General features: G+C 60.1%; 1 protein-coding gene across 1 annotated transcript; it reads right to left on the bottom strand.

Annotated features, from left to right (window-relative positions):
• Positions 1-6,379: 6,379 nt before the first annotated feature.
• UMAD1 (UBAP1-MVB12-associated (UMA) domain containing 1) lies at positions 6,380-18,634 on the bottom strand. Its single transcript, XM_051963427.1, has 4 exons — positions 18,543-18,634; positions 16,495-16,591; positions 9,647-9,702; positions 6,380-7,826 (listed from the first exon to the last, which is right to left on the bottom strand). Exons 2-4 carry the CDS (start codon positions 16,574-16,576, stop codon positions 7,581-7,583), a joined length of 384 nt encoding a protein of 127 aa, XP_051819387.1. The 5' UTR covers positions 16,577-16,591; positions 18,543-18,634; the 3' UTR covers positions 6,380-7,580.
• Positions 18,635-18,721: the final 87 nt, after the last annotated feature.

Raw genomic sequence — 18,721 nt, 5'->3', positions numbered from 1 at the left:
GAGACAGAGGCGGAGAGAGAACTAATAACTGGGGCAGGAGTGGGGGGGGGGGGCAGGCAGCTGAGAGGAGAACCAGGAGAGGCCCCAGATCTGAACCCGAGGGGAGGCAGGAGGTCAGCCTGTAGGAGGCACTTGGTGGCAGATGGCCGGCCTGCCTGACCAGCGGGGGAGGAGGAGGTTGGAGGGATGGGAGCTTCCGGCCAGGTGGGAAGGGCTCGCAAAGACCTGAAGTAGAGGGACTTCACAAGCGACTTCCTTGGAGGAGGCAGCTGCCTCTGGACCTTCCCTGCCTCGGTCCGGCTTCCATTCTGCCCAATCCCTCCCTTGCTGAAGCCTGGCCACTGCGGGAGACAAGACTGCCCCCTGCCAGCAGATCTGCTAAAGTGTGGAGACAGGAGCTACGAGGGAGGCCGTGCGGGCGCTTCCTTTTTAGCTGCATCTTTGTTTCCCCAGATTCCCCTTTTGCTCCGTCTCCTCTTCCTCCTCCCCAATAACAAGAAAGCAAAGCCCTCCCGACCCGTCCCCACTCCTCCGTTGGCCAGCCCGGCTCCCGGTGCAGCGTCCGGCCACAAGCGGGCAGCCCGGGCCCCATTAACTTCCTGCCGTCAGGGAGGATCAGGGTCCGGCCAGGGCTCTTTGAGTGACTTGTTTTTCGGCTATTCCTGTTGTGTCCCGAATCGCGTCCCCACTGCACGCGGCGGGCCCAGGTTTCCCCGCTTCCTGAAACATCTTTGTTCCATGACACTCAGAGGGGACGGTCGTTGGGACAATCCCTGATCCATCAGGGGCCCGTCCTCAGCTTCGGGTCTTTGCCGGGAAAACCTGCTGCACACGCTGCCGTCTGCACGGATCCTTTTCCTCCTCTTGGGCCTTGTTGGGAGACAGGCGGGGGAGGGACTGCGGGCACAGTCGGGCACGGTGCCAAGTTGCTTCCCAGAAGGTCTGCACCATCCTCAGCTCCCAGCAGGGCGTTAACGGAGCCGATTTCCCCCGAAACCCTCTGACCTTTGTCACTTCTCTCCTGGCCAGTTTTGCAGCTTTTGGGGACGAAGCAGAACTTTGGCGTGACCCTAAATCGCCTCTCCCCAACTACTGGAAACTCGGGGCACTTTGTTCGGAGCAGCTGACAGCTTAGATTACTTCTCGGGAGAAGAGCTTGTCCACAGATTAATCACCCGCGTTCCGTTTTCACACGTGTTAATGCCATTAGAAAGAGAGGAAATGGGACGGCCTCCCCCCATCCCCTCCCTTTCCCTCCCCCTTCTTCTCTGGATGCGTCCGAGGAGCCCTGGCTCCCCACCCGCCAAGGCAGCGGACCAGGCTTCAGCACAGGGAGGCGCGGCAATCCCGGGAGACATCAAGGCGGCAGCGGCCTGAAATAACGGGCCACGGGGTAGCTGATGTCTGAGGGTCCTTCCCCAGACATCCTCATTAGCCTTGTGGTGGGAGGTGCCGGCAGAGAGGCAGCTTCTCAGGAAGGGGCTGCTCCATGTTTTAGCGGCCCTGGCGGTGACCAACCCATGCCCTTTTTGGGGTGCTCGCGGGACTTCCTGTTTTGGTTTTTAAACTTTGCGGGTCACTTTTGGTGCCAGGACTGCCGGAGGAAAAAGAACGGGGTTCTTCCGAAATCATGCAGAACCACGGCGGTGCTTCTTCTTAAGTCACGGAGCACCTATTTCTCTCCCAGCATTACTCTGCAGTGGAGACCCAGCAAGTCCTCAGGGAGGGCCCGCCCGACCCCGATAAGGCGGCCTCCGAAAGGCCGCGGGGCAGGTGGACGGGGAGCCCCCAGCAGCCGGGCCGGCCCCCACACAAAGTAGCCGGTTATCTTTTAGGGGCCAAACCAAGTGAGGGGAGCAGGGGCAGCCAGGGAACCGTCCGGACGGGGAGCGGGTGCAGGGGTACAAAGGGCAGCCCACAGAGACTGGGCTGGGGCGATGGCACCCTGAGGGGAGGGGCCGGAGCTGGGCCGGCCAAGGGCAGAAGGTTAGGGGTCACAGTCCCTGGGCTCTGTCTGTAGGAAGCAAGTGGCATCCTGGGAACAGCCGCAGGCCCCGAGCCCCCGTTAGGGTGCACTGGGGCAGCCACTGCTGCCTTCCAGTCAGAGCCATGGGTTCTCTGTGGGGAAAAGGCTGCTCCTTCAGGCCAGGGGGCAGATCTTCCTGGAGCTCAGGGGAGAGCAGGGGCTCAAGTCCTGGGTCTGGTAATCAGCTTTGCCAGAGCTGGGGGGTGACGTGAGGGGCCCAAGGTAGGACACCGTGGGCCCCTCTGGGTGAGCAGGGATGGCCCAAAAAAGGGCTTGGCCAAGCGACCCACATCTACGCGGAAACGGAACCTTTTTAGTTGCCCAATTCACTGATCTGCTTTGTAATTATTGTAAAACTTTAGAAAAATAAATTGTTGTAAGAATTCATAAATATAGATATAAACAGACACATATCACTCACACATATAGCCCATACTATGCTTTCTTCTTGATTGGTTGACTTTCCTTTCTTAATTTCCTTGATTCTTTTCCTACTACTTTTATTGTGTTTTTCCCTAAACCTCTCATTTGATTTTCAAAGTCCTTTCTGAGTGCTTCCGAAAACTCTTCTTGCTCTTAGAACCACTTGGCTTTTTTTCTCTGAGACAAAGGTAGTTATTTTAACTTCATTATCTTATTCTGAATTTGAAACCAGATTTTCTCTCCCACTACAGTAGCTATCTATGGCCAGGTTTTTCTCTTTTGTTCACTCTTCTTATTTTTAATGGACAATTTTTTGTTTTGTGTTAAATTTTAGGCTCTAAATTTAGGTGTGGGGGGTATGATGTCAGGATTCAGGGTTTTTGTGCTGTTGTTTTCTGAACTCTATCTGGGGGAACTTTCTTTTGTTGTTTTGCTTTGTTTTAAAGTTTTGAGACATGGGTCCATATGGCTTTCTGTTATTTTCTTGTGCATTCTGATCTTGAAAAAAAAATCAACATGAACATTTTTATAACAGGAGACTCATATATCTACTAAATACAGCTTGGTTTTTTTTTCCTTTCTATTATTTTTAATTTGCTCGAGGATCCTGCTTCTCTGATCTATTCTTCTGATACTTTTCTATTTTTAAAAACAAACCAATGCATTTGATGGTTGCCTTAAAGTAAAGCTCGACATCTGACGACACTTTCTTCCTTCCCTGTCATCATTTCCCTTGAGATGCCAGACTTTTTGTTTCTATGAGTCAATTATGTTATGATTTTGCATAGTTCAAAAAAGGACACCTAGGGAGAAGCAGAAACAAGCGTAGCCAGTTCTTCTCTAAGCAGCTCTCCAAAATCCAAGATCAAATCCTGATTGGGAAATTTAAGAAAATGTCACTATAAGCGAGCGGCTGTGCCCCAAGGCACAGAAGCATCCAGGGCACGGCCACAGGAAAGGGGTCCAATTGGCAGCTTTGTCCCCTTTACCCAGGCCGGAGCACAGATCCGGGGCAGACTGAGGGAGTTCTCTGTGCCTAATGCATCCTATGACCTAGACCGCGTACTAAAAGAGGGACGGGTTCAGCAGGGAGCACGTGGGCTGTAAGAACGGGGCAGGTTCTCCGTTCTAGGCTCCAGTCCCAGCTGCAGGCTGTGGAGGAATAACCAGGGCAGGACTCCCAAAGCAAAAAGGAACCTCGGATCTGTCTGCCCAATCAGCAAAGGTTTCCAGCTGGCCGAGAGGGGTTGAGCCCAGCCGAGTCTACTGCTGCTCAGACCCAAGCCTAGGATGATAGTTTGCAGAATTCAGACTCGAAGACGGTCACGGGATTTGTTCTGGGACCAGAAGACTTTGAAAGCTTGCAGTTCCCTAGGCTGAGCTGTCTGAGATATAGATCTCTGTAATCCTGGAACATCACAACGCACAATAACTATAGCAAGAAAACAAACGCAGAACATCCCTTCAGAAGCCCCTGAAGCCCAGACATCAAGTCCATAAAGAACGCCATATAATCAGTTGTTATGGCAAAATGGATCCTCAAAACACCAATCCAACAGAAGAGAATCACTCCCAAACAGCTTCCAGCAAAACTGCAAAGAACAAAAAAGTTCCGGCTCGAATCCAGCTAGAACTCTTGAAAGAGATGTAGAAGGAGCTTTTAAAAAGGTTGTCAGAATTTTAATCAATGAAACAGAAAAAAATTGAAAAACAAGTTAGACTTAGCAAAGAAAGGTTTGGAAAAGGAATGAACAGATTGGCGTCAAAGGGACAAAACTTTACCCAAACTCCCTGAAAATAGTAATGGACTGAATAGAAGCCAACGATTCCATGAGATACCAAGAAATATCAAGATAAATTCAAAAGATTGAAAAAAAAATAGCAGAAATCTAAAGTATATCATAGCAAAAACAAAGGACCTAGAAAACAGATTCAAGACAGAGAATGTAAGAATCAACAATGTGTGAAAGCCATGAAAAAAAAGTCCGGACGTCCTGGTTTCAGAAATCTGAACATTGCCCAGATCTCTTAGAATCAAAGGTCAAAGTGGAACAGAAAGAATAAACCGAGAAAGTGAAAAGTCACAGCCAAACTTCAGAGATTCCTGGTCAAAGAGGGAAACAACACAGAGAAGAATGCTAAGGAGGAGCCAGTCAGGAGCAGTCATAATTCAGCAGCCCCCCCCCAGCAAGAAGCAGAGCTGGGAATGTGATATTCTAGAAGTCAAAGTTCTAGGCTTATAATCAAGAACAAATCATCCAGAAAAACCGAGCAAAACCAGAAAAAATAGGTCTTTAATGAAAAGTGCTTCCACATAGTCTGGAAGAAAGGCTGGCGCTGCCCAGAAACTCTGAAGTACAAACACAGGGAGGAAGAGCAGCCTAAAGCAGTGAACACGAAGGGATGGGGATAAAGGCCAAGGAAACGCTCACAGTCCGGGTGGGGAGGTGGTCTCTGTGCCCCGAGAGAAGAACGGAGGGAGAACAGAGGAGTCCTGAGGGAGGAGGGAAGGGGGGCATCAATGCAAACGAGGCGGAGGAGCTGGGATCGGGGGACCCTGGAACCCGACTTCCAACAGAGCTGGTCAAAGCAGCCGAGGCGGCGGCAGTCGAGGACGCGTCCGCCCGGCGGGGCACAGACTCTGGGGGACAGGAGGGAGAGAAGGAAAGAAGGGGGACAGGGATTAGGGGACAGAGATGTAAATAAGTGTGGGGGAAGGTGTTTCAAGCTCTTGGGGAGGTGAACCTGAAGCACTTCCCACTAAGAGGCTGTGTATGTGCATGCGCGTGAAGGACTTCTTCCGAGAAGGGAGGAGGAGAAACCGAGAACACGTGTCCGACCTGGCGCAAGCGAACGGAACCGGACCAATGTGCATGACCACAAAAAACTTCCCAAGGATTGGGAGCCCCGCAGGGACGGCGATGGCGGAGGGCCATGGCTGGGGAGGGGGGGCGGCGGCAGTGGGGTGGGGGGGGGGCGGAGGGCGGCGGCAGAGGGCGGTGGGGAGGGGGGGCGGCGGCGGAGGGCGATGGCGGGGGCCAGTGGTGGGGGGGGAGAGGGGGGAAACTGGCGGCGGAGGGCAGTGGGGGGGGCAGAAGGGGGGAAAGAGGGGGGGAAGGGGGGGTGGGGGGGAGGGCGATGGCGGGGGCCAGTGGCGGGGGAAGACCCGCTGCCGGGCTCTGGAGGATGAGAGACGTGGAGACGGGGCAAAGGGCCTTCGATGGGGTTTATCCACAAGGGGAGGAGAGGCGGTCCCAGCTGCGGGCCAGACAGCTTAAAACCCCGGATGGTCCAGGTCCGGCAGCAGCCAGGGTCGGAAGCTCTCGCTAGCCAGCAAAAGCCCGTGGGGGGGCTCCGTTCTGGGGGGGCTCCCGGCTGGCTTGGGCACTGGTGGGGGGTCATCAACATGCACCCAGCCTGTCACAGAGGAGGAGGCCGAGTCGCAGTTGGAGGGGCTGCCCGGACACCGAAATCTGTATTCCGTCCCAAATCTTGGGGGGAGTTAACCCTGACCCTCCCTGCCTGCGCTTTGGAGAGCGGTGTCGGCCTTTCAGCCAGGGCCAGTGGTTCCTGATCCTCAGCCACTGCACTGAAAAGCCCAGGCCAGGTCGCTGACCAGCCCGGCCCTGAGCCTTCCCTTCCCCCATGGGATGTGCATTTAAGACCAGTGTGTGTGAGTGTGTGTGTGTGTGTGTGTGTGTATGTGTGAGTGAGTGTGTGTGGGGGGGGGGCACCTCAGCCAACCACACAGGGAGAGGCTCCCCCTGCCCGCCCCCGCAGAAGCCCCCCTTCCCCAAGGCCCCACCTCCCCAGGGCTCCCGCTGCTCAGAACCGGGTTTTCTCGCCCTACGACCAGAAGCCGTTGGGGGCGTTCAGTATTTCTCAGAACCCGCGCTCTCCCCGGGCAGGGAATGACAGAGGACCCCGGTCTCAAGGCTCCACCTTTTATTCTCCCGGCTCACACGGAATTAGAAAAGGTTTCTGCACACGAATCGCGGGGACGGGATCAGACGCCCGGAGCGCTGGTGACAGTGGGACCCCAGCTCCGGGGGGGCCGGCTCCCGCACACTCACGCCTGGGTTAGGGTTTAATGCGCACACACCAGCGCACTCCCAGCCAGTGTAGACGCCCCGGCATCACGCGGGGTTTCACGGCTCAGTCCGGTTAGCAGGACGCAGCGCGGGCAAGGCCGGCGTCCCTCCGGCAGCAGCGCCTCGTTCCCCACGGAACTCGGGCAGGTCGGGGATGCTGGTTCTCGCCGCGCTGACGCAGGCCCTCCGCCGCCGGGCTCGCCGTCTCCCTGAAGGGGGGAGGGGAGGGACGCCACAGCCCCATTGGAGCCGGCACAAACAGAGCCTGAGGGTGGGAAGCTCTCCGGGCTCCCGTCTGCATCCAGTCCCGGTCCTCGGCATTAACGCCGGGATCCGGCTTTCTTTGGGAACGGAGGCTGAGCAAAAACACCCGCTCTCTGCCGGAGCCGGGGCCGTGGCTGGCGAAGGCCGAGTAACAAGCCCGCCAGCATTGGCGGCACTGTCTGCAAAGCATTTTACACCCGTTAATTCTCAGAGAAAGCGGCTACGACTGTGCCCATTTTACAGAGAGCGGAGGCCGCTGCAGGCGCCCGAGTCGCACGTGGGTCTTCCTGATCCGGCGGGCTCTCGACCGAGGGAACGTCCCAGAAAAGTCCGTGAAGACCGAGGCTGGTGAGCAAAGGAAAAAGGCGGGGGGGGGGGGGGGGGGGCAGGTTCCCAGGCAGTGGAAGAGCTTTATGGGGCCTCCCCTTGAGGCAGGGGGGCACGGAGACAAAGCCCTCCCGTCCCCCCCATGAGGCTCCCGTGGAGCTGCCCAGACCGCCGTGAGCCGTGACACCCACGTGAGACCCCGGGGTGAGAGGGACGCGGCCCCCTGGGACCGCGGGGCAGGCGCTACGTCCGGCTGAAGAACTGCTTTTATTTGGCTTTTCTCAAACGCGGCGGAGCGGCTCCACATCCTCCTGCTCGCAGGGAACGGCGCGGAGCCGCGCTTGCGGAGGGGAACGCCGCCGTAGCACAGAGGCGACCACCTGGGAGCGCGGCCCTCACGGAGCGGGACGAGGCCGGGCGGGAGAGTGCTGCCGGCCGGGGCGCCGGGCTCAGGGCTCACAGAGCACCGAGTTCTCCAGGGTGAAGTCGTACAAGAAGCGCGACAAGTCGTCGTGGGCCTCGGCGGTCAGGTGGCTCGGGAGGTCGCTGGCGGCGCCCTGTACCGCCAGCACGTGGGGCGCCAGCGTGAAGGGCACGTCCCGGAGCAGCTCCGAGGCCAGGGCGCTGCTCTCCACGGCCGGGCCTTCCCCCTCCTTCGCGGGGCCGGGCCCCGGGCGCGGGCCTCCCTCGTCTGCCTACGGGGGACACAAAGCACAGGGCGGGCCTCAGACCGGGGGCCAAACAACATCACCCACGAGGGCGCGGGCAGCCGCCCCACAGCCGGGCACGGCCCCTGGGCCTCTGCGGGGACACCACCCCCAAGGATGCCCTTCCCCCCGGGCTCCCTGAGGGGGCGTGTGGGCACAGCGGGGGGTCAGCTCCCCCAGACCCGAGGGGAAGGGCCGGCTGCCCAGACATGCCCGGGGCACACACGCACATGCCGCAGCGTCAGGGACCCCAGGGACGGGGAAGGGACAGAGAGGCTCCGAGGGCCCGCAGAGTATTCCCACTAACAGAGCATCGCTGGAGTCGGAGAAGGGCCACGGGGTACGGGCGGTCGGGATCCCACCCTGGAAGACCCAATATGGCCCCAAACCAGAATGACCGGCCGAGGCCGCGCTGCCAGCGGGGGCCGCCCACCAGGTCCAGGCTCAACGAGGGACCCCTGCTCCTTGCCCCGTTCCCTTCTGCCACAGGAAGGGCTGGGCCTTCAACAGCTTAGAGCTTCTCCACTCACAGCCAAAAAGAGCTAGCAGAGGATAGGCCCAGCACCCCAGCTCCCCGGCTCCCCAGCTCCCCGGCTCCCCGGCTCCCCATCGCCCTGGCTCCCCAACACCCCAGCACCCCAGCTCCCCAACACCCCGGCTCCCCAGCACCCTGGCTCCCCGGCTCCCCATCGCCCCGGCTCCCCAGCACCCTGGCTCCCCGGCTCCCCAACACCCCGGCTCCCCAGCACCCCGGCTCCCCAACACCCCAGCTCCCCAACACCCCAGCACCCCAGCTCCCCAACACCCCGGCTCCCCAACACCCCGGCTCCCCAGCACCCCGGCTCCCCAACACCCCGGCTCCCCAGCACCCCGGCTCCCCAACACCCCAGCTCCCCAACACCCCAGCACCCCAGCTCCCCAGCTCCCCAACACCCCGGCTCCCCAGCACCCCAGCTCCCCAACACCCCAGCTCCCCAACACCCCAGCTCCCCAGCTCCCCAACACCCCAGCTCCCCGGCTCCCCAGCTCCCCGGCTCCCCATCACCCCAGCTCCCCAGCTCCCCAGCTCCCCAGCTCCCCGGCTCCCCATCGCCCCGGCACGGCTCCAAAGAGAAGAACTTTCACAATGAGATGAATGGGGATCACTTGGGCCCTCTCGACAATCCAGGGGTCGGACCATCCAGACCAGAGGAGGACTCGGGCCGGAGCCGCCTCCATCCCAGCAGCCGAGAACCCTCCTCCCCGTTCTCTGGACTATCAGGAGAGGCCCCGGCTTTGATGGGAATGGTCACGGGGGCCCACCTCTAACAGGGGAGGGGGAGGGGAGGGCATCAGGGCAGAACAGTGGCCGGTGGGGGCCTCGAGAGCAGCTGCAGATGAAGCCGGACTCCTGACAGCCCCCCCCCCCACCCCCCAAGGAGACCTGTCCAGAGCTGACTGGGATAACGGGAGGGGGGGCTGCGAGGGAGGAAGGCGCCAAAGGCACAAAGGGGGCGGAGAGCCGGGGGCAAAAGGCTCAGCAACAAGCCCGGCCTCTAAGCAAAAAGAAAAGCCCCCAAAACCAGAGCCCGGCGTCTCAGAACAAGGAGGGGCAAGGACCGAGAAGGCCGCTGTGGAAGGAGGATCATGGGACGGAATCACAGACAGGAAAGGGCCCAGGAGAGCCATAGCACGCTCGGGGGCCGCTGGGAAGTGGGGCTGGGAAGACTGGGAGGAGCCGCAGCTCCTGCACCCCCGGGGCAGGGAGCCCCCCCCCCCCCCAGGAGTTCTCGCCACCCAAGCCCCAGGCCGGCAGGCGCCGCTCTTACCTCAGCCGGCTGCTTCGCTCCTTCTGAGGGGCCCCTGCGCTCGCCTGCCGTGTCACCTTCAAAGCAAGAGAAACAAGGGCGTTAGTGAGGGGCCGGGCTCTTTCCCGGGCTGGCAATCAGCGGGCGGCCGAGGCTTCGTGGTACCAGGAACCGCCAGAGCTCCTCAGCACAGACGGCCCGTGAGCGGCTTTGCCGTGGACAGAAGCTCTTCCGCTGCCTAGAAGAGCAATTACTCCGGACAAGCTGGACGTGGCGAGGGCAGAGACAGGGAAACACGCGCCACGGACAGGGCGCGCCTTCCCCCCGTGGCTCCAGCCGCTGCCGCCCGCCAGCTCCACAGTGGGAGGCCCCGAGGCCGTCTGCTGGTCCCAGAGCCGTGTGCGGGACACCCAGAGGCCAGCCCCCTACCAGGGGACGAGTCGCTCCCATCGGGCTGCCTTGGGAAGATTGTGCAGATCGCCCGCGGGAGAGGGGGCCGGAGCCTGGGGGCCGGAGCCTGGGGGCCGGAGCCTGGGGGCCGAGCATTCCGGCCCCACCGCAGCGGGCACAGCCCCGCCAGGTCTGCCACGTGCACCTGCCCAGAAGAAGTTTCCTGGAGAACTCTAGCACTAACCTGTGCCCCCGAGACCCTGGCCCAGGACCACCCGCACCCTCATCGGAGAAGGGGCCGGGCAGGAACACGGGGGCCCAGAGGCAGCCCCCGGGTGTTCACGGGGACTGTTTGTGGCCGAGCCCCCCGAGGCGACGCTGGTCGGCCCGGACACGTGGTAACTCGAGGCTGAGGCCATGCTGGGCCCCTCCAAGAACGGGGGAGAACCCCAGCCACAGACTCGCCCCAGAAGGTGGGGAGGCTCCAGGCCTGGGTGCAGAGGCCTGGAAGCTGCCGCCCTGCCGCCATCAGGCTTGTGATTGGCCCAAAGTGAGCGAGCGCCCCTGGTGGGGGGGTCCCTGAGGACCAACCAGCACAGGTTCCCTGGGTCTCAGAAACCGCTCCTGTTTTTTCCTTTAGCGTTATTTCTGCTTCCTCATGGAGCATATTGGGAATAAAAATGGAAAGAGACAAAGAAAAAACTAAACAAAGTCCAGGCTCCCTGCCTGAACAATTGTTACCACAAACTAAAGTGGGGGTGGGGGTGGAGGAGGGGGTTAGGGGGGAGAGGGGCGGTACAAGAACTGGTGTCCCACCCCCGGCCGCTCCTGCCCAGTGCCAGCCCTCCCTCCTCCAGCCTGCCACAGCCCAGCCCCTGCACGCACCCTCCCAAGGGGGCTCCCCCAGAACCTGCCATTGATTCTTCTCTGACCCCCTGCAGACCCCCTCCAACACGGCCCCCACCTCTTCCTTTCATGCGTTCTCTTCCCCAGGGCCCAGCTTCCTTTCTCCTAGTATCTGAACCCTCCTCACCGAACAGTTCCTGGTACACAGGAAGTACTCAATAAGTGCTTATGGCCCGCTGCTTCTCCCCTGGCTAGTTGTTGAGACAAGGCTTCCGCAGACATTGTGAGGAAGGGAATAAGAAGTGAGAATACTCCAGTGTAAACGAGCCAGAAAAAGCTGGGGAGAACCCGGCTGAGCCCACCAGGCCCCCTCCGAGGGGATTTAAGGACAGAGGCAGCAAGGAAGGAGGGCTCGAGCCCAACGATGACTCTCGGGGTCTCCCCCCATCTTCCGTGACTCCCTTGTTCTTCCCTTGTTTAAGATGGAGGGTGGGAACATGGGGTTCAGACTGGAAAGAACCTCGGAGGTGCAGCTCCCTCTTTGGGGTTTTCTGAGCGGGGCTGGAAGCTCCCTCCACCCAGGCCAGAGCGCCGAGCTCTCCCGGCTCCCTCGGCCTCCCCTCCAGTCAGCTCACGACCACCTCCTGCCCTGGCTTCTCGGGCCCTCACGCCCCTGCCAGCGCGTGCTCACAGGGGTTTCCACGTGGTCTTTCCCGCCAGCCTGAGGACTCTGTGGGGGCAGGGACGATACTGAGCACACAGGAAGGGCTTAATAAATGCACGCTGACCACAAAGCACAGCCCTAGGGAGTTACTCGGGGCACCCGGCCAGCATGGGAGGTGAGACCTGAACTCTTGTTTTCTCGCCTCTTCCTGCCGGCTCGGCCGCCTTCTTCCGTTCTCCAGAGGGACATACTGAGGCTCAGAGAAGGGCTCTGCAGTGACCACGGGAAGCGGCCCGGCTGGCAGAGGGGAGTCCCAGGGGCCGATGGCTGCGCCCACGTGCGGGGGGAGGGGGGTGACAGGAGGATGCGCAGCTCTCAGCAAGGGAACTGTGACGGTGAAGGGGAGCCCCCAGTGACTGCCGAGCGGGGTCTCTGACGCGGCTCCTGAGCTGGAAAGCCGACGCAGAGGCCAGTCTCCGGCTCGCCTGGACCGAGAGCCTGCCGCGGCGCCACGGCACTAATGGCACAAGCGGACTCACCTCGCCGCCACGGGCAGGATCCCCTCAAGGACCCCCTTCCCGCACCGTGAGGAGGAGGCAGAACTTCTGGAGCCGTCACCCCGACTGACGTCAGCGCCGTCTTCGCCAGAGGCGCGTCGTTTCCGCGCCTTACGGCCCAGAAGGCCCCGGACCTGGCTCCCTTTACCATGAGCCGGGGCGGCACACGGTCCCTCCCCTCCCCGAGACGCAGTCAGACCCGGTCACGTTTCCACTCAAGAAGTCTCCAAGGAAAGGGGGAAGTCGCCGCTCCGTCCGGGGCCAGTCGGGATCGTTCCTCCCCCGGAGGCAGATGGCGCGCCTCGCCCTCGGGAACGCCGCGGATCCTTCCACTGCCGAGGAGAGCCGAGCCGGCACCACTGGGTCCAGGTTCTGGTTCTGCTCGCGTCACTGCATCGGCTCACCAGGTTCTCCGGAAGTCGCCCGGCTCGTACAATAACAGTGACTCGCCAGCTCTCGGCTGCCGCTGACACCCGTGCGAAAATCGGTCCTGTTCCCTTTGGTGGAGCGTCTCTGGGACAGGCGGCGGCCCCTGGGATCACAGGGCACGCGGGGCTGACGGCCTCTGGGCAGAGTTCCGGGCAGAGCAGCTGGACCAGGCCGCTACCCCGCCAACAGCGCGCCCGTGCCCTCGCTTTCCCATGAACCCTCCAACGTCCGACAGCTGCCTTTTTTGGTCACATCAGCCGCTCCGATGGCGTGAGGTGGTGCCTCAGGCTGGCTTTAATTTACAGGTCTCTCATCCATGTGATTCAGAACATTTCCCCATAGCCTGACCAAGAACTTGGAAAACTGCTCATTCGTATCCTTGGGGACCATTTGTATTTTTGTAAATTTGACGGTTCTTTGCCCATCTGATAAACGAAGCTTTTGATTAGACACTTGTTGCAGAATTTTTCCAAGTTTCCTGCCTTCCTTATAATTTTGATTGTATTTTTTTTTCTTTGGGCGAAACCTTTTAAATCTTAATCAAAAGGAATAAGGAGTTTGATGATGCTGCTGGATAGATTTAGCTAGAACTACCAATTTTTTTAATATTGGCTCAGCTTACCCATGAGCACGTAATGTTTTTTTCCATCGTTTCAATTTTTGTGTGAAAGGTTGTTGGTTTTTTTTTTTTTTTTTGCCTTGGTGGATAGACTCCCAAGTATTTCACACCATCTACAGTTATTTTTAATGGGTTTTCTCTCTCTGGCTGCTAGACTTTGTACAGAAATGCTGATTTATACGGGTTTATTTTGCATCTCGCGCTCTATATTGCTAATAACTTAAGTCGTTTTTTGGCTGATTCTCTAGAATATTCTAAGCACGACATCGCGTCCCCAAACAGCAATGGTTTTGTTTCCTCACTGAATGTTCCAGTTCCTTTCCTTTCCCTATCGCTAACATGGAATAACAGGTGACGGTGGGTGTTCTTGCTTAACTTCTGCTCCTCCTTCTCTCCGCTGCAGGTCCGTGCTTACTGATGTTTGTTAGATGAATGTCATTTATCATTTTCAGGCAAACGCCATTTCTTCCCATAGACTCTCTGGTGTTTTTAACTTTAACAGATGCTGCAGCTTGTCCAAGGTGAATCGTGTCGTTGCTTTATCAGTCCATGCTCCGGCTCAGTCGGGCCCGGGCCCCCACAAAGGCGCGTTAATGAGATCCGCAAACCCAAGGGCCGCCGAGGTCCCCGAGAGGAGCCCGGCGAAGCGGGACGAGACGAGTGAATTCTGAGGTCACGGGGAGTGGGCGTCCGTGGGGCGGTCCTGGAGCCTCGATGGGAGTGCACGACACATGTAGAAAAGCCCATTTAGGGGGCATTAATCCACGGCAGCGACACATAACTCAGGACGGCAAAGAAGGGGAAGTGCGCACGCGCCACGGCGGGAAAGCCTCACCGCGGGTGCGATCCGAGGCCCCGCTCTGCCCCCCGATGGGGCTCTCTTCTTACCGGTCACTCTCGGTGTCATGTTCTGGGGTAACCGCTGGTGACCCGCTCGCTGGCCTAACGAGAGCCAGGATGGATCATTTCTGAGGCCGGGGGCGGGTCTGGGCTGGGGGCCACAAGCAGGATCCCGTCAATGGGACTCTGTCCGTTTGTTTACATGGGGAATTACGGCAGTCCTCCTGACGCTGACTGAGACTGAGACGCCGGGTTACGCGTGGTCCCTGGGATATTCTGCCGGGGCTTTATTTGCAATGTTTGCGTCACTAGGGAAAGCTCCTGCTTTGGGCGTCTGTATGGTCGGAGAATCTGGAAGGCCTCCTCCCCTCTTCCGGGCAGTTCCCGTGATTCTGGGATTAGTTGCTCAGCTCATCTGGGTAACTTGTGTGTTTGCAAGTATCCCTCGGTCTCAGTTAGACCGTCACATTCACCGGCACAGACGTGGACAAAGTAGCTCCCGACAATTGTCTCCCTTCCCTCTGTATCAGCGGCGAATGCGCCCTCTCATACCTGGTCCCAGTCACCAGGGCTTCGGCCGCTCTAAAATAGCTAAGCGACGGTTTATCTGTTCGGGTGGGTTTTTGTAAAAGCAGTTTCTCGTCTTATTTGATAACCGACTCTTAAAATCCACAAACACGACCCCACCGCGCGGAGGGAGGGCTTAGGGCAGGCCGCAGGCTTTCTGGCTGGGATCGGCGCAAAACTCACCACCGGACGCTTCTTCCGCCACAAATGGGTCGGCCAACAGACTCACTGGGATTAGAGTCCGATTTTCTGATTGTTTCCGACGGCTCAAGCCGCGCTCAAGACCTGCCACGGAACGGGCTCTGGAAATGGAAGCCAAAGAACGCTGCGGAGAGAACCTTCCTCTACGTTTCTCACACAGCTACGGGGGAGAGAGAGAGCTCGGCTCTTATTTCTTGCAGTCTATGGAGGGACACCGAACAGCCTTGTGCGTCACCCCCCCCCCCCATGTACACACACACACATTCACACTCTACACACACACTCACACACACTCATACACACACTCACTCACATTCACTCACACACACACTCACACTCACACTCCACACACATACTCACACACTCTCACAGGCATACTCACATACTCACTCACACACACATACACTCATACACACACTCACACTCACACACTCACACACACACTCACACACACTCATACACACACTCACTCACATTCACTCACACACACACTCACACACACACACACACTCACACACTCACACACACTCATACACACACTCACTCACATACACACTCACACACACACACACTCACTCACACACACACTCACACACATACACACACTCTCACACACACTCACTCATACACACACTCACACACACTCTCATACTCACACACATGCACACACACTCACACACACTCACACTCACACACACATACACACTCACTCACCCTCACACGCCCTGGGACCGAGGTCGGCCATTCCAGAGCTAACGTTCACCTGCCGAGCTCAGCACTTACAGCCGGCCCTTGGCACCCGCAGGCGTGGGGGGAGGGGCTGTCTCCCGGCCCCGGGTCTGGCCACCCTCGGCCCTTCCGCTCGTTTCTGATGCGCAGGAAGCCCACCCCCTCCCCGCCCGGAGCCCCTCTGCCAGCCTCCGGCCCCTATTTCCCCTTCGGCCTCGGCCCTGTTGCCCTCAGACCACGAGCCACCGCCCGGAACGCCAAACCCGGAATCCCCGAGCCAGCTGTTTGTGCGCAGGAAGCGCGCTCGCCGTGAGAACCGAAGTGCAGCTCGCGATGCCGAACGAGACGGCGGGGCCCGCGGCTGACCCGGCTGCGACCCGCTTCCTGTACAAGCTGTCGACACTGAGAAACGGGGAGGGGGCCCAGGCCCACGGAGCAGCCGCTGCCCCCCCCCAGGAAGTTTAAGGACCCTGACGTGGGCGCCAGCGGAGCCCAGAAGCCGCCGCCCTCGGCCGTCCAGGGCCAGAGCGAGCAGCCCAGCAGAAGAGGGGCTGGAGCTGGGGCTACGGGGGCGCAGCTAGAAGAGAAGCTCCTGGGGGAGCCGGAGGGAAGAGGGGGGGGTCTGGGGGGCAGCCTGGGCGTCCTGGGCCTTTCCCGGTCCTCAGGGCACCACTGGTAACGGGGACCGGCCGGGGGCGGGGGGGCCTCTCCCCCAACATCTGCCTGGGTGGTCTGCGCTGGCCAGGCCAGGCCAGGCCGCAGCCTCCGTGCCTTGGCTTCCTCATCTGTGCAATGGGACTATGCCGGCGCCCCTCCCCGGGGGGTCCCTTTCTAAAGGCTCCGCACAAGGCCGGCCCGCAGCGGGCCCTCGTCCACACCCTCGCCGGGCAGCCGACCGAGGAGCCGGGGCCGTGTCCTGGGCGGCCCCAGAACAGAGCTCTCTCAGGGCGCCCCCGTGCTCCGGCCCCCGGGGAGTTCTAGGGACTCAGGGAAGGGGGAGGGGACGGCCGGCCCAGCCGGGTCTCACCCAGGAGGACGAACCCGTCGGCTTCTCTCTCGGGCACCGGCGCCTTCTTGGGCTCGGGAGACTTCCGGAAGAAGTGGAACATGGCCGGCGGTCGCGTCTGCGGGGAGAGCCACACGCGGGTCAGGGAGACGGAGAGAGGGGAGCCCCCTCCCCCCACCGGTTCTTCTCTGGTGCCAAAGGGCCCGTGCGCCCCAACCCCAGCGATGTGGAGGGGGCCTCCCCCTGGGGGGCACCCCCGCCCCCCTCCCAACCACAGTCACATGTTCCCACAAACCCCAAAGGAGGCTGTGGGAGGTCCCAGGCCAGAGGAGACCCGGGGAGGGAGGGGGATGGGAATCAGCCCAACAAACTCTGAGCGGGGGAGGGGCTGCCTTGGCCCCCCCCCCACCTAGACCTTCCCTCAGCCCCCCCAGAACGGGTCCTTCCTCTTCTGTTGGCATTTGTCTTCTCCCCCTCAGCACAGAGCCCTGCACACAGTAGGTGCTCAATAAGTGACCGATGACAACTGTCCCACAAGAGCCCAACATGCGAACCAGCAGAGGCAACCGCTCCGTGTCTGCACTGGCCCGAGAAGCGGAAAGCCCCGAGTTCAAGTCCGACCTCGTCCCAGCCGGGTGACCCTGGCCAAACCGCCGAGTCTCTGCTTGCCTCAGTTTCCCCATCCGTGCCCGGGCCACTTGGGGGATCCCAGCTCTGCCCCCTCAACCCTGGGAGGCGAGAGTGACGGCGCACCCCCAGCCCCTGCCCATGGGGGAGAGTCCCCCACGCTGACGCGGGCCAACTTCACATGCGCGTGTGCCCACGGACACGGAGGAAGCTCCCAGACCACTGCGGGTCAGGGCAAAGGGCAAAGGGCAAAGTCCACACCCAACACGAGAGGCAGGATGGACACTCCGGCCCTGAATGCCTGAGGCAAGCCCCTTCCCTGCAGCCTGCCTTGGTTTCCCCATCTGTGAAATGGGTCACAGGGCAAGTCACCCGACCTAGCCTCAGTTTACCCATCAGTAATGGCAGGGGGTCCTGGAGACCAAACTAAAAGGGGGGGGGAGGTTTCACAGCGGGCCCCACGGCCCCCCAGGAGGGAGGCTTCCGGCCCTTCCCTGGAGGCCCCGGGGCTCATGCATGTGCTCACACAGTCCGCTCACACATACGTACACGCAGACAGCGGACGGGGCCCCTCTGGTCAGCACCAGGGCTCGAACAAGAGCTTGTGGAAGGAGACCCTCGGAATGGGGCCAAGGCCTCCGGACGCCAACCAAGGAGCCTCCCTCGGAGTCAACGCACGCGCGCGCACAGGCACACAAACACACACGCACACAAACACAAACACACGGGCGTACACACAGGCACACATAGACACACGCACACGCACGCACACACACACGCATACAAACACACACAAACACACACGCATACAAACACACACACGCACACACACACACAAACACACACGCACACACACACACAAACACACACGCACACAAACACACACACGCACACACACACACGCACACACAGACACACGCACACACACACACGCACACACAGACACACGCACACACACACACGCACACACACACACACGCACACATACGCACACACACACACACGCACACACACGCACACACACACGCACACACACACAAACACACACGCATACAAACACACACACGCACACACACACACAAACACACACACAAACACACACACACACAAACACACACACAAACACACACGCACACACACACGCGCGCACACACACGCACACACAAACACACGCACACACGCCGGCCCGCCCTAACCTGGGACAGTCCCTGCTCTCGGGAGCTCAGGCTCCAAGGGGGCCCGTCCCCCACTTCTCCTTTAGCCCCACCCCGCAGGGGCTGGGAGGGGGAAAGAGGGGCATCTTTCGGTCCGGGGGACTAACCACACGGGACGCCCTCCACACTCCCCGGCTTCCGACCCTTTTTCCTGAGGCGAGCGCGCAGGTTCCCCACCCACGACCCCGAGCAGCGGTCTCCCCCTCCCGCCACAGCGGACACCAGTACCTGGCCCCGTTGCGGTCTAGCCTCCTTCCCCAAGGCCACTTCCGGGGCACTGCCCCGGCCCGCACCCGCCCTCCCCAGCTTCAGTCACCGAGGCACTTCCGGGACGCCAGTCGTCACCAGGAAACCAACAGCGACTTCCGGAAGGTGAGGGGGAGCGGGCCAACTTCCGCCCAGGGCGG

Source organism: Antechinus flavipes, chromosome 5, assembly GCF_016432865.1.
Source record: "Antechinus flavipes isolate AdamAnt ecotype Samford, QLD, Australia chromosome 5, AdamAnt_v2, whole genome shotgun sequence".
In the NCBI taxonomy this organism is placed as follows: Eukaryota; Metazoa; Chordata; class Mammalia; order Dasyuromorphia; family Dasyuridae; genus Antechinus; species Antechinus flavipes.
This window is presented reverse-complemented; position numbering and strand designations above follow the sequence as displayed.

Excerpts from the sequence above, each read along its gene's own strand:
- UMAD1 (XM_051963427.1), bottom strand. The coding sequence starts at position 16,576 with ATGTTCCACTTCTTCCGGAAGTCTCCCGAGCCCAAGAAGGCGCCGGTG. Across the intron at positions 9,703-16,494 it reads CGACGGGTTCGTCCTCCTGG|GTGACACGGCAGGCGAGCGC; the intron begins GTGAGACCCGGC and ends CTTGCTTTGAAG. Across the intron at positions 7,827-9,646 it reads GAGCGAAGCAGCCGGCTGAG|GCAGACGAGGGAGGCCCGCG; the intron begins GTAAGAGCGGCG and ends TGTCCCCCGTAG.